Source organism: Carassius carassius, chromosome 32 (assembly GCF_963082965.1).
Source record: "Carassius carassius chromosome 32, fCarCar2.1, whole genome shotgun sequence".
Classification (NCBI taxonomy): Eukaryota; Metazoa; Chordata; class Actinopteri; order Cypriniformes; family Cyprinidae; genus Carassius; species Carassius carassius.
The window spans coordinates 1,583,890-1,599,830 of NC_081786.1; the positions used below are offsets into that span (position 1 = coordinate 1,583,890).

The window sequence follows — 15,941 nt, forward strand, 5'->3', positions numbered from 1 at the left end:
GAGTCCAGCCCTCTGCACCTGCTCTCTCCATGTGCACCGGCTCTGAGCCGCTTCTGCGCCGCATTCACGCCGGAATACCGCGATGACCAGTGAGTATCACTTTAATCTGTCAGGCTCAACACGACACGATCATTTCTAAGTTATTATAACGAACACAAATGACTAAAGAGTTGTTTTAATGATTTAAAGCCTGTGGGAATCACGGCACAAAGGATGAGACGCTGAAACAAAGGCGAGCGCAGAGACGCTCCCAGATGCTCACAATGTTTAGCGCTTTATTTGCTTTCCTCAAAGTGATGCCAAGCTGCTGAGAGAGATGTTGGGTGGTCTCACACTGACGGACAGCGTAGAGATACTGAGAGAGAGTTAAAGGCGTGCATCTCTCCTCCTCATCATGCGCTCGGGTCTGAAGCGTGCACTTGTTCTGAGACAGAAGCGAGAATGTGATTGTGACGTGTTATAAAGGATCTCTCTCTCTGAACTGTGTGCATGCTGTTAGAAAACCTTGATTTCGCTCTGATAAGGAAAGGCGTGATAGGCCTAATCATGAAATTCCCGTTAGAGAATCCGATGAAACAGGTGAACTGGGACCCTGAACAAGGTTAGTCGTGTCACTTGGTTATTTTCCTCAAGTGCATTATTTATTTACGTCATTTGAGGTTTTGTTGCACTTTATAATGATGAGAAAATATTTCATATTTCATTTAAGTTTGGTCTGATAATTGCTGGTTAGTTTTTTTTTTTTGAAATCATCAGATTCATTTTTTTCTTTCTTTATTCACACACACACACACACACACACACACACACACACACACACACACACACACACACACACACACACACACACACACGCTATATATATGTATATTTGAATGAATGAATGAATGAATGAAGCATTTTCTAATTATAATCTGGAAATATATTCCATTTCACAATGGCTTTACAAATGTCTAAATAATATCATGGCCATTATCAGTGTGTTTTATATATCACTAAGGGCTATTTTATATAGGTTCATTGAATTGTCATTGTTACATTTGTACGGACGTTCATCATTGTTAATATATCTACTTGATTGGATATTGATTGGTGAGGGCTGGACTGACAGCTTTTATGTCTCAGATGTACTGATATATAGGAATCCTTTGGTCATTCAAAGTCAAAAATGAAAAAAGACAAGTGCATTTATTGATTATTAGGCAAAACAACACATGCATGCAAGTTCAGTTTATTGAATCGATACATTTAATCCATGTGGTCTTTCATAAATCCCAAACTTGCAATATTTTCTGTTTCGGTTTTACAAATGGACAGTACTGAAGAATGCTGAGGGGCGGAGCCTGCATAAATTGTGGGGTGGTTTGAGCATTACATCATTGTGACTCACAGGCTCCGCCCACTGTCCTCCACAAAGGCAGAGCTGAATGTTTAAACGGGGTGACCGAACGCAGCTGCGCTCATTTCAACACATGAATGGCTCTCAGTAGGGGCCCTGCATGGCTTTGTCCTCTTCAATATATCACCTGTCTATTAGAAACACCGGATCTCACCTTCACCCCATTCATGAGTGATAACGCCATGCCACAACACCTTAAAAAAGAAATATATTCTCTTCTGAGAGCATCTTTGTGTAGTGGTAAAGTCATGACCTGGAGTGCGTCTCCGAGAACTCGCTACTGCTTAACCAGACGATAAGATTAAAGCTTCTCAGGAGACTCACAGAAGATCAGGATCTACATTATGTTACTAACGGACTGAATTTTAACACCGTCTTCATGCATCAACCTCAGAATGTTAGTTTAGTTGTTAGTTTATCTGAGGTAATTTTTGCTAATTAGTATGGTTGAACTGAATCATCAAGGTCAGCAGCAAAGACATTGGTGAATTAAAAAAAAAAGATTACATCGCCTCTGCACTTACTCCCGATTTCTCTCAACATGGCAACACCAGAGCTGTCAGTCAATACATGAGAAAACAAAGCAACTGGTCTTACTTATTTGAAAAAAGTAATGCGTTATATCGTTATAACGTAAAAAGTTAAAAAGTAATGCGTTACTAGTTACTTGAAAAAAAGTAATCTGATTGCGTAACTCCCGTTACTTGTAATGCGTTACCCCTAACACTGGTAATATTTCCAATGACTTGATTCATCTTTGTCTGTTTTTAGTGGCTGTTCAGACAAACATCATCCCGTCGAAGAAGGTCCAGTCCGGTGCGGTCCAGTCCAGTCTGGTTCAGGCCAGCGTAGTGGCCATGCAGAACCCGATGGGTTGTGAGGTGAAAGCCAACGGTCACTGTGTTCTCCCTCGCCTCTCCATCTCGTCCCGCTCGGCCAGTGTGGTGACGGGGATGGACACTGGTGCGGATGGGTCTGCTCTCCACTCGGTCATGAAGTGGAAGACGGTGGTGACTGTGTTTGTGGTGGTGGTGATGTACCTGGTGTGCGGCGGTCTGGCCTTCTGCGCGCTGGAGCAACCCTTCGAGAGCAACCAGAAGGACAGCATCACGCAGGAGAAGGCCCAGTTCCTGCAGAGGAACCCCTGCGTCTCTCCAGCCGAGCTCGAGGCTCTCATCAAGGTGAGAGGAGACTCAGAGAGATATCAGCTCATGAGAGACTAAGTAATAAATATTAAGTGTGACTGACTCTATATCTCCAATAATACGTCTTAGTAAGATGAGATTAAATGATCCAAATATATAAAGCAATGCAATCTGATTCTGATGAAGATGTTCTGGAGGCTTGTGAAGATCATTCCTCCGCTGAGGAACAGTGAAAGTAAAGCTTCTGGAAACAAACGCTCCTCAAAAGATCCTGATCATATCATATTTGAGGCTCACTGATAAAAAAAATAAAAAAATTCATGGAGATCAATTAGAGAAGTGAAGAGATATTCATCTCATGAGAGACTAAAATAATCAAATAAATAAATATATATATAAATGAAGATCATGGAAAAATGCCTATGAAGAATCATATATTTAAGTGTCTATTTTATTTTTATTTGACTAATTTCATTGTTTTGTTTTTTTAATTAGTTTTTGTTTATTAGAAACACATCTGTATGTTTATTTCAGCTTTAGTTGTAGTTACTTTAGTTTTCTTTTTTTATCAAGTTAAAGTGAATGAAAATAAAAAAATGGTTGCCTTGGAAACTAGCTGAAATAAAGGTAGTAAGGTTTTTGTGCTTTATTTTATTTTAGTTAGGATTTATTTTATTTCTAGGAATTTTTATGGTTTAAGTATTAGTTAATAACTCTGATATATTTAAAATATTTAAAATATAGTGTTTTTCTTTTTTGTAATGTATGTAAGTTTATATAAAACATATAACATATATATGTACTGTATATAAGTAAAACACATTTTTTTTATTCTTGTAAATACTCCTTTTATTATATATTTAATATGTACATTCATTAATTCTCAATAATCTCAATGGTTTAATATATATATATATATATATATATATATATATATATATATATATATATATATTGTACTACAATGGCCATTTTCAACATTTAAATCAGCCTAAATTAAAGAAGGCTGTATAATAGATAGTAACATTATTTATTAAAACATTTTACAATTTATAATTTTAGTAATAGCTTTTACAGTTTCATTTTATTTAATTTATTTTACATTACTCTAATGGGCTTTTTTTGGGGAGAAAAAAATTAATTCTCATAAAATCAATTTCATAATAAACAAAGTGTTAATGGCTAATAATGTACAATATATATATATATATATATATATATATATATATATATATATATATATATATATATATATATATATATATATATATATATATATATATATATATATCTTTTTTTTTTTCCCAATTAATTTTGGGGCAAAATATTATTATTATTATTTTTTATCCTTAGTAATTTAGTTCTGAAAGCTGAGGCTTTAAAATACTACTTTTACCTATGCATTCAGTATCATAAAATAGAAATTTAAACCACCGTTCACACTTTTCTTGGGTGACACTCTCATCTTAGGATGTCTAAATAACCCAAATGAGTTTTTCCCAGCTATGCTGGGGGTCAGCAACAACCTTCATGTGCATTTCAACCACACGTCTCCTCTGCTGTTTCCTCCGGCTGACGCTGAGCTCTAATTGATCAGTAAATGTCACTCCAAGACACACATGAATCCATCTGACCATCATCATGTATATCAGCTCTCACTTTCTTCCAGCAAACACTCACTTCAGGCTGAATTTTGGATGCTGTGATAAAGCACATGCTTTATGTGTTACATAACAGAGAGCACATATACCTCACATATAGGGAAAGCAAATGTGCTGCCATCAATTAAAGCTTTGCATTGATTTCTCACAGAAGCACATCCTACAGAGTCAGCCTGGGAATACTGGAAGGGTGGATGAGATGGTTGGGAAACATTTCCATCATATAACAGGCTTTTTTTGTACTAATTTCATGTTTAATAACAATACAAGATGTAACGGTTATTGTTCATGGTTAATTCTTCATAATCATGAATTAAAACCTCATCTCAAATAGGACTTTCATCTCAAGGTTAACTGGGGCTCACTGATTCAAGCGTTTCAATGCAAATGAGTGTCCAGGGATCTATAATAACAAGGAAGCAGATGGTCACTAATAAACTGATCACAGTTTGGTGATGATGTTTGAGACAGAAAGCTAGCATACTGCGTATTTAACTGCATATATTGTTTACTAGTAGTGTATGCCACACAGGGTTATTATCATTTACTAAAAAAAAGAAAAAATATATATATATCAGCTAGTTGCCAAGGGATTTCTCTCTCTCTCTTTGTATAATATTTTCGTTACTTTACATAAAATACATTTAAAATATACAGGGAAATAAAAATGACTTTTATTTCAGCCAAGAAAACAACAACAACAAAATAAAATCATTAAAAACTTTTTCATTGTTTTAAATAAAATAAATATAATAAAATCAAAAATAGGAAAAACCTTAAAACTATTTTATTTCAGCTATTTGCAATGAAAAATAAAAGAAAAGAAAAACTAATAATTATAAAAATATATATTATAAAATATTATATTTTCAAATCAAATATTAAGTTTTTGTTACTTGGAAAATAATATTAAAAAAAAATTACATGAAAAAAAAATACTGAAATAAATATTTTATTGAAGGTAGTTGTCAAGGAAACATTTCTCATAATTGTTTATAGTGGTCAATTGATATTAGGTTTTTTTTTTTTTTTTTTACAGCCGATGCCGATATCTTGGAAAGCAGGGGGGGCAGATAGCCGATATATATATATATATATATATATATATATATATATATATATATATATATATATATATATATATATATATATATATTCACAAATAAATAAATATTTAATAAAAATATAATTAAAAAGGAAGTAACCACTGTAACCAATAGGGCACTCAGTATTCTGGGAAGTTTGAGTGCACCTCGAACACATCGGCCAAGCAGAAAAACTTATTGGCTCATGCCGATATTTAAAAAAAAAATATCAACCGATATATCGGTCGACCATTAATTGTTTAGGTTAATTTTGAAGTAATAAAATTACTAAAACTGAAAAATAATAATAAAATTAACAGTAAGCTACACAGGCTCATTTCATAAAAATGAACTCAAAATATTATTAATAAATAATAAAATAGTACAAACATGGCCGCACTGCATGAAATGTTTAAATCAGGGGTTTTCAAACTGTGGGTCGCGACCCACTTGTGGGTCACAGAATGGAACAAGGTGGGTCACACAAAGTCACTTGGCTGCAGCTAAATTTGCGTTTCAATAAAAACACACACACACACTCACACAGTTCAGTCTAGGGCTGCACGAATGTGACGAGTGGGGCGGGGCCGAGAGCCGTGGAGTGATTGGGAAATGAGCGACACCTGCAACACTCACCGGTCTCGAGAACCCCGGAGGAGATAGGAAGTATACAAAAGAGGAGCGACGACAGTGAAGGACGAGAGAGGCCACTGGGTGGCGTCTGTACTTCCCGGTCAGAGAGCACCTGTCCATCAAAAGCTCACTATCCAATCAGAGTAGATCACTGTTAACACCACCCCCATGAGATGTTTGTGTCAAAACACCAAACGAAAAACTGCGAAACGTAAGCGAAATCTGTAGCAATGAATTCAGAATCCACGATTAGCGAAAACGAATCTTTGAAAAACATTAACAAAGAATGAAGCATATTTGAAGAGCCTGTTAAATTTGTGCGACTGAGTTAATTTTTTTTCATTTTCATAGTGTTTTTCTTCTTTTGTAATGGCATATTTTTGATAGTTTCTGAAAAAGTTACGTTCAGTTTTATAAAGTTTCGTTCATTATTATTGAAACAAATGTAATTCCATAAGCAGGGCACAAATGCAGGATTAATTGTAACACTACAAGATTTAAACATTTCCACATAACAAAATGTACAAAAGTTTGCAATATTTCCTTGATGTATCATCTCTGTTTAGAGAAAAATTTGCCAAAGTTCAGAAGTCTTTTGAAGATATTGCTGAACATTTATTTAACCATCACAAAAATAAATATATTTTTTTTATTATTATTTAAAATGAGACACATCTGTTTATTATAATTTTTTACCAATTTCACAATTATTTTAATCTCAAAACTGTGTTAGATAGCTCTGCTTTGCTTCTCATGCTTTTCTAAATAAGTGTTGGATTGTGCTCCGTTCTCGCCGACACAAACGGAAGATCATGAATGTATTTTCTGCAACAAAACACAGCAGCGCAGATTACAGTTCACTAGAGTGAGCCTGCTTCACGTTTTTATGAACACTACATATTTTAACGTCTGTAAACAAAAATTAAAACTGAAATATTAGTAGTGAAAATTTGTTATTTTTATTAAATACTTAATTTCTGTCATCAAACTTTTAAGATTAGGCTTAAAGTAATGTCAATCGTTTTCTTATTTTTTTTATATATATATATTTTGGTGGGTCGTGAAATAGATTACACTTGTCTAGGTGGGTCGTAGAATGGAAAAGTTTGGGAACCACTGGTTTAAATCATCAAGTGACCATGTGACCCAGTTTACTGAGAGTTCAGTCAAACCTGACAATAACTGCATATGTGAGTGATCAGATACACGCCTACATCCTTTTTCATTTCTCACCTATATATGTCATGTAAACATCCTTTGTGACTCAAAATGTGCCCTACATTACAAATGTTAATTAAACTCATGCCAAAAAAAAATAAAATTCTCTATTTCCAACTGAGATAGTTGTAATGGAGCCCTCGATAAGGAATAGACTCTGAGGGAATCAATTATTAATCGTTTTGCCCGGTGAAGGCAGAGTCTCTTGAGAGCAAAGCCCTGCTGGAGCTTTCAGACGTCTTCATGGTCCAGCCATGTGCTGTAACTGCACACAGAAAAATCACAAATCAGACTTGTAAAGACTTATTTTGTTTATTTAACCTTTATGTAACAGCTCAGTTTTATTAAGAGACTCGAACTGAGCAAAAAATATGTAATTTGGTGCAGATGCTGATATTTTTTATGATGACATTCTGATGCTTGTCAATCAATAACAGCACAGCAGATACTGATATAAAATAAAAAAAATGATATATATATACATGAGTCGCCACTCTACGGTATATCTCCAATAATACATCTTAGTAAGATGAGATTGAAATGATCTAAACATATAATGCAATGCAAGCCAATGCTGATTGAGAGGGAACATAAAGCAACATTATACTAAAGATTCAGCTCAAAAATGCCTTTAAACTCAGTCTGTCATGTGGACACATGCCCTGTCATGCGAGACCAGATGGCTGTTGTCGGTGTTATTGTTCTTGGATGTGAGCAGGACTGAGTCAAAAAATTTCCCACCTGCAGGATTCTTGGCGAGTTCTGCTGGAGCAGAAGAAACGTTACCAAGAGAGAAACCGTTTCTTGCTGACAGCATGTTATTTTATCGTGCGTTTTCTCTTTGATATCACCTAACTTATTTCTGTCAGGGCCACTATCCTCAAAATGATAGACACTTAGCCTGCAGAACAGAATAAGCAGATATCATTAATGTACTTAATGATATTTAAGTGTAAAACATTGCTCATAATAAAGGATTCAACAATGAATATCAGAAAGCCAAGTCCTGAATGTGGAGAAAGGAGGAGCTGGGGATGGAGGAGGGTAAGCGGGTAAGCTCTAAAAATTAATATTTTTATTTTTAATAGTTTGAGAAGAGCCACAAATTAAATTCAATTACTGACAGATGGAGCGGATTGATTTTCAGTCCAGGATTTTTAGACACTGAACCACAAAAAGGGAGGCTTGACATCATATTTTAGGCACTTAGCGATTACAACAAAGTCTAATTAGCATTCTTGTGAATTACTTGTGATGTTCTTGGAGTGTCTGTCATTGTGCGGGGTGACTCAGGGGAAATGGCTTTTTAAAATGATTTGCTAATATTGTTTTACTTTGGTCACTTACTGTCACTGAAGCACTTCCAAAATGGCTTTTTGAGTGTTTCTTTCTTATGTGCATCTTTTCCCAGCATGCAGTAGATGCGGTCAGTGCTGGAGTGAGTCCCATTGGAAACACGTCTAATAACTCCAGCCACTGGGACCTCAGCAGCGCGTTCTTCTTCGCTGGAACCGTCATCACTACAATAGGTAAAATAAACCAAACATCTCAATAACACTTCTCAAATACATCACAACATAAGAAATAGTTCAAATTTTACATCATGTTAGCCTTATGAGAAATAGTAAAAACATTTTGTAAATGCTTTCTTGTTGACCTTAAATGGTAAATGCTGTTTTATGTTGACTTTAGATGATACAATAGGTTTTACATTGACTTTAAGTTATAAAATTGACTTCAAATTGTTTATGTTAACTTTAAATGATAAATGCTGTTTTATATACTGACATCAAATAGTACAATTTGTTGCAAAAGCCTTTTTACATGGACTTAAATGGTAATATGTGCTGCAAATGCCATTTTACAGACTTTAAATTGTAAAATTTGCACCAAATGCTGTTTTCTATTGACTTTTAATGGTAATTTATCACTTTTTTTTTGCTGTTCTCAGAAAAATAACAAACTCCTGACAAAACTTCGTTTTCTACACTGATAAAAATTATTGTGTGGTGTAGAAAATACTATATAAAAACAAATGTAATTTCTACATAAAATAATTTAAGTTAAGGCAAGAATGAAAAAAGTTAAAGTAACTTCTGTGTTAATACTCTATTTAAGCTTGTATAAATATAAATTAGAACTCACATTTGACTAAGAACCGTTTGTTATATTTACGAGGATTCTTTAAGTAAATATCAAAGTTATGATCCCATATTTCCCATCATGCACTGGGGCATGAATAATTAAAAATGTTAAATTTTTCACTGTTTTTGAGTTGTATTTACACTGTTTTATGGTTACTTTTGATGTTAGGTTTAGTAACTTACTGTTTTGTGACATCTGGAGTTTATTTTCTACTCAAAATGACTTTGATTTATAGTCAAACCCTATCCACTGATTGTTACCGTCATTGTGTATGGTGTACCAGGTATTGAGGACTCTCTCTATATCTGGGTAAGAATTATATTGAGCGGACGTATTATCTTAAAAGGATAGCAATCTGTCTATTTGCTTACAGACTTTACTTAACTCAGTACTTAAGTATTGCTTAAAATATATATATATATATATATGTGCAAACCTTGCAAAAGAAAGAGAAATGAAGAGAACACTTTTTTTTACAGTGACGAACAACGTTTAAGTCAAATTTACACACACAAAAAAAGAGTGATTCCTTAAACGTTTCTATTTAAAGATACTAATATTTATGATTAGACTTTTACTTGTCTAATTTTTGTAAATGAACTAGCCTTTTCTGGGTGAGAATTAATTTGTTTCCATGCTTTTTTCAAGTAAATCCTACTCCACATTTTTTTCATTGTAGTTTACACATTGCATGTTTTACTTTTGCACAATATTTGCACTAACCTTCAAGAGTATTACTGCAGAACTTTGATCTCAGATCTCCTCTCTGACTGAAACTGTTTAGTCTGTCCTTGTCTTAACTTCCCTTTTGTTCAGAAGTCTGTAATTACTGCCATGTTCTCTCGGTGGAAGCCACCAATTGTCTCCCTCTGGATCTATGAATGTGGTTTTAATAGAAGGGGTCAACTAGAGCGGTTTGTTTTTTTAACGATTAAATAAGCTCTTGTCTTCTCCACCCACATCTACAGGCTATGGAAACATCGCCCCCAGGACTGAGGGTGGCAAGATTTTCTGCATCCTTTACGCCATATTTGGCATCCCTCTGTTTGGCTTCCTCTTGGCCGGGATCGGTGATCAGCTAGGAACTGTGTTTATGAAGAGCATCCTGAAGGTGGAGAAAGTTTTCAGGGTAAGTGGACTTACTTAATGGATATTCTACTGAGGATAATTAATTCATAATTGGTTATGTAAATACATTATTTAACATATATCTGCTGCCCTCTACAGCAAAAACACAAGCAAATAAGCCAGACCAAAATCCGCGTCACCTCCACTATACTCTTCATCATTGCTGGCTGCATAATTTTTGTCACCATCCCAGCAGTGATTTTCAAACACATCGAGGGATGGAGTACTTTAGAAGCCATTTACTTCGTTGTCATTACTCTCACAACCGTCGGCATTGGAGATTATGTAGCAGGTGGGTGGTCTGGCGAAGGCATTTATACATAATTTTGCCTAGTACAGTGCTTAATTTTTATAGCAAATGCAGTTTTTTAGTCTTTAAATGGTGCACTTTGATGTAAATACTATTTCTGTTGACTTCAAATGGTCAAATTTGCAGCAAATGCTGTTTTACATTGACCTTAAATGGTGAAATTTGCTGCAAATGCTGTTTACTGTTGACTGTAAATGGAAAATACTGTTTTATGTTTAACTTTAAAGTGGTAACTGCTATTTTTTGTTGAATTTAAAGTGTTAAATGATGCTTTGATGAATTTAAAGTGTTAAATATATTGTTTTATATTTACTTTAAATGGTAAAATTAGTTACTAATGCTGTTTTACGTTGGCTTAAAATAGTGAAATTTGCTGGAAATGCTGTTTTATATTTATATTTATATTGATTTCAAATGGCATATTGTATTGCAAGTGCTGTTTTATGTTGGCTTGAAGTAGTCAGTTTTGCTGGAAATGCTGTTTTGCGTTGATATTAAACGGTACATTTTAGTTTAGTTTAAAAGTATAGTTAAGATCATTCCATTCCACTGGAATATTTGTTTTGGACCACATTTTTTGGCCGCCTTATTCTGTTTATATAGTGTATTAATTATTATTATTATTAAAGGTGGAGATCAAAAAATAGAATACATGAAATGGTACAAGCCTCTGGTCTGGTTCTGGATTTTGGTGGGTCTGGCATATTTCGCCGCGGTCCTGAGCATGATTGGAGACTGGTTCAGGGTTCTGTCCAAGAAAACAAAAGAAGAGGTATGATATGTCAAACATGATCTCCAATATACAACACAGCGTTATTTTACTGCATCAGAGCCCTATTTTCTTTGCATAGTCATTCCTGGCTCTTCCTTTTCAGCTGATGATAATCAGGGTGTGTAGACTATTGATTAATGCTAATCAGTAGGCAAGTAGTCATTGATTTGGCTGCAGTTGGTAATGTAGCCTTTTTTGCCAAAAGTTACAAAGTCATTTTATGATAGGTAAAGTTAATATAATAGCTGCTGGTCACAAAATAATATCAAATTACACTATATCTGCTAAAGAAGTGTCACCACTGGGATACTTAAAGATTCTGTGGAGGGAGAACTTGTCCTTCAACTTCCATTCAGATTTGGCTCCATTCTGATATGAAACAATCTTTATCATGATAATATCAAGCCCAGTTGCTGTTAAAAAGAAAAACAATTTCACTGTGAAATACATCATATTATGAAAAATAGTTAATACATAGATAGACAGTATGTTGACTGTAAATGGTACAATTAGTTGCATGTGCCATTTTATTCTTGACTTTAAATAGTAAAATCTGTTGCAAATGCAGTTTCATGTTGACTTTAAACGGTAGAATCCATTGCAAACTCAGCTAAGTTGATTTTAAATGGTAAAATCAGTTGCAATATATTTTGTACATGTATTTTAAATGGCAAAATTAGCTACTGTTGCTGTTTTACATTTATTTTTTTTAATTATTAAATTAGTTGCAAATTATTTTTTAAGTGGATATTGAATGGTTAAATCCAATGCAAACTCAGTATTATGTTGATTTTAAATGGTAAAATGAATTGCTAAATCTTTTTTTTACCTTGATTTTAAATTGCAAAATTAGCTGCAATGGGGTTTTTTTTTTTTTTACATTGATTTTAAATGATTAAATTAGTTGAAAAAGATTTTTTACCTTGGCTTTAAATGGTAAAATCTGTTCCAAACCCAGTTCTTTTTTTAATGGTAAAATCAGTTGCAAAGAATATTTTTTTTTTTACCTTGTTTTTATATGGCTTAATTAGCTTCAATTGCTGTTTTACTTTGATTTTAAATGATTCAATTAGTTGCAAATTATTTTTTACACTGGCTTTAAGTGGTAAAATTAGTTGCAAATGCAGTTTTGTGCTGGCTTTAAATTGAAACATTTGTAGCAGCTCTGTTTACTTAGATTTTAAATGGTTAAAATTGTTACAAATGCAGTTTTACATTGACTTTAAATAAATAGTGAAATTAGTTGCAAACTCATTTTTACTTTAGCTTAAAATACTGAAATTAGATGCAAATGCAGATGTTAAATAAATAAAGTAAAATATAATTTGCAACTGATTTTCCCAAAGTCAACATAAAGCAATAATTGTACCATCTAAAACAGGTTGGAGGGTTTAAGGCCCATGCGGCAGAATGGAAGGCAAATGTTCGGGCAGAGTTACGTGAGACACGGAGACGCTTCAGTGGAGAGATTCACGACAAACTTCAGCGTGCGGCCACCATCCGCAGCATGGAGCGCAGACGTCTCGGTCTGGAGCAGAGGGCGCATTCACTGGACATGCTGTCACCTGAAAAGCGTGCAGTCTTTGCTAGGTTGGACTCCAGGAGATTTAAGACCTCCTCACAGGAGAGCATCGACACTAAACTGAACAACCTGCGCCTGAAGGCTGAGCACAGTGAACAGCAGGCGTCCTCCGAGGAGAACATCTTCAACCGCTTCGGCTCGCTCACCAAACTGGCCAAGCGCAACAGGAGCAAAGATCTCCACAGGAACATCCCAGAAGACGCCAGCAGGCTGGGCGATGTCCTCAGCAGCAACAGCAGCAACGTCACTCTGGGAGAAGAGAGAAGCGAGGACGAGGAGGAGATGGAGGAAGAGAAAACAGCAATGGAGGCCAACACTGGCTTCACGTGTCTGCCTAACTTCCCTGAGGAACCCAAACAGAAGAACAGTTTCGCTCCGGCTCAGGCCAAAGAACAAGAGCGAAATAAAAGACTGGAGCAGAAAGAACATCAACCGTAGGCAGACGATGACAGGGTGAACATGTGCCTTTGTGTTTCGTAAGCTGCTGCTTGACTCAATACGATCAACCGCAGTTGATTTTCACTGTGACAAATGATACGTTGCCAAAAATGAGAAAAGACATTGAGAACTCAAGGAATACAGACTGACATCAGCTTAAAGAGACAGTTCACCAAAAACCCGGAAATTCTGTCATTGCTTACAAACCCTCATATTGCTCCAAACCTGAATGAATTTCTTTCCTCAGTGGAAATCTCTCAAAAATATCCAAAATAAAAGTAATAGACTGTATGACTCATGATGCATTGTTTGAGGAGCTAAAATTGAAGTTATTTACTAAAAACGTATCAAATTTAAAAAACACTCAATCATTGAACAATCACTGCTGGAGCTATATGCTGTTTTTCGTGTGGATGAGATTGACAGCTTTAATGGATGTGAAGATTTCATTGAATTCATCATAATTATTATTATTATAATGTGAAAGACCTTCTGCAATATATCTGCTTTAGTCAGTTTCACACAAAAAGCAACGGGTTTGAAGTGACATGAGATCACGTACAATTTTGTTCTTTTTAGATGAACTATACATTTAAAATGTATTATTTATGTTCTTAACAACCTCAAGACTGATGATTATTCACCATAGAACAGTGAACAGAGACTTTCTGAAGGACTTTTGCTTCGTTCAAAGGTGTGCTGTGGATCGCAGGAAACCTTTTTTGCTGTAAATCGTGGTGTCTTTTGGAAAGCAAACCTGCATGAATATCAACTGCTGCTCAGGTGACTCCGTCATCTATGATGGCAAATCACAAACGTCTATGAAACACTAATTTCTTAAGTTTTGTTGAAAAATTGACACATTCTCAATAACCTTTTGATGCTTGAGTTTAAACAACAATGAGTTTATAGCTGTTGGTGAAATGCTGCATTCACAGTGAACTCTATAAGCATTTCAACCCCTGAAAATGACAGGAATTAACTCAATAGCGATGATATTCAAGAAGAGTGACTAGACGTATTCGAATGATGAAGAAATGGCATCTTTATGTGGTATACAGTGAACCCAAAAAAGTATCAGGTCTCTTACATTACACATAAGAATGTGCAAATGTCATTGCATTAAGAAATATATAATTTTGCAGCAAGATATATTTTCTATAAAGGAAGATGCAACCTTTACAAAACATATCCCAAAAACTTTGTACCATTTTAAGTGATTAAACAGTGCATCTAGTGTTGAAAATGAAAACAGTCAGTACTGATTTATACAAATATTTATTTAAATTAATTAATCAAAGTGACATTTTTGAATTAAAAACGACGTGAAACACATCACATGAAAAATAGCTAATAAAATGGTCAAATGTGTAGCAGTTGTGGCTTACTTTGAGTATAAATACAAATTATTGTTTTACATTGACTTTAACTGGTAAAATTAGTGGCATAATAATTTTTAATTTGTCTTTAAGTGGTAAAAATAGATGCAAATCATGTTTTACGTTGACTTTAAATGTTTTTTTATTTTTTTATTCTAGCATTATTTGATTAAAATTAGTTACATTGGCTTTAAAATTAGATGCAAATGCTGTTTTTACTTTTTTTTAGAGACAGATATTTTAAAATACTTTTTGGGGTTGCTGTATATCCACAGTTATTTCATTATTGCCATAAAACAGTCTGATTTGTTAAGTTTCACTTGATTTCGGTTCATATTCGAACCATTTTTATGCCCACAGAACAAAGTCATCCACTGTAACTCCAAAATATCGTAGTCATGCTCTGTGTTGTCATGGTGATCACATTAACAGTTGTGCAAGCATTACATCGAATGTAATGAGTGCCTTTGGGAAAATAAATCATGAAATGTGGCTTTGGCTTTCTTGCACTTACTTTTAAAGTTGGAAAGTCAGGCAGAAAACCTGGAAAGGTGTCCAAAAATGCAATTAAAACACATCAGTGAATCACAGTCCCTACATTACATAACATACGTTGTATTTATGTGCTTATGTAGAGTATGTTTCCAGGCTTTAACCTCTCATAAGAGGTCTGATTTGCTCAGATTGCCACATTAGTCATTGTTTCCAGCAGCACATTGGATCTACACCTGACAGCATGTGCTCCGTCACACTCCGAGAGCACAAAATCTTTTTATTTTAGAAAGTTTTCACAGCTTGTAGTTGAGTTTCCTAACCAAGGGTTCATTAAAATTATCACATAGGGTTCATGCAAATATGAGAGAACTGGTGAAGTAAGGTTCAATAACATAAATAGTACTCTAGAATAATAATTAAAAAAAAAAAGTATGCATAATAAATTTTAAATGTATTCGAATTGCATATAAAACCTTCATCTATTTGGATTACACTGTTTTAACATGAACTTATTAACTTAATAAAATGCATATTTGTCAAAAGATTTAATA

General features: G+C 34.4%; 1 protein-coding gene across 2 annotated transcripts; it reads left to right on the forward strand.

The window, feature by feature from the left end:
• On the forward strand, positions 1-13,635 carry kcnk10b (potassium channel, subfamily K, member 10b). Of its 2 annotated transcripts, none has more exons than XM_059520960.1 (7): positions 1-89; positions 2,171-2,580; positions 8,553-8,670; positions 10,255-10,415; positions 10,514-10,706; positions 11,354-11,496; positions 12,878-13,635. In XM_059520960.1, exons 1-7 carry the CDS (start codon positions 83-85, stop codon positions 13,514-13,516), a joined length of 1,671 nt encoding a protein of 556 aa, XP_059376943.1. In that variant the 5' UTR covers positions 1-82; the 3' UTR covers positions 13,517-13,635. The 2 variants fall into 2 exon arrangements, with proteins under 2 accessions (XP_059376943.1, XP_059376942.1); XM_059520959.1 differs by lacking the exon at positions 1-89 and adding an exon at positions 191-601.
• Positions 13,636-15,941: the final 2,306 nt, after the last annotated feature.

Coding starts and splice junctions, on each gene's coding strand:
- kcnk10b (XM_059520959.1), top strand. CDS start 490: ATGCTGTTAGAAAACCTTGATTTCGCTCTGATAAGGAAAGGCGTGATA. Junction 2,581..8,552: donor AGCTCGAGGCTCTCATCAAG/GTGAGAGGAGAC, acceptor ATCTTTTCCCAG/CATGCAGTAGATGCGGTCAG. Junction 8,671..10,254: donor AACCGTCATCACTACAATAG/GTAAAATAAACC, acceptor CCACATCTACAG/GCTATGGAAACATCGCCCCC.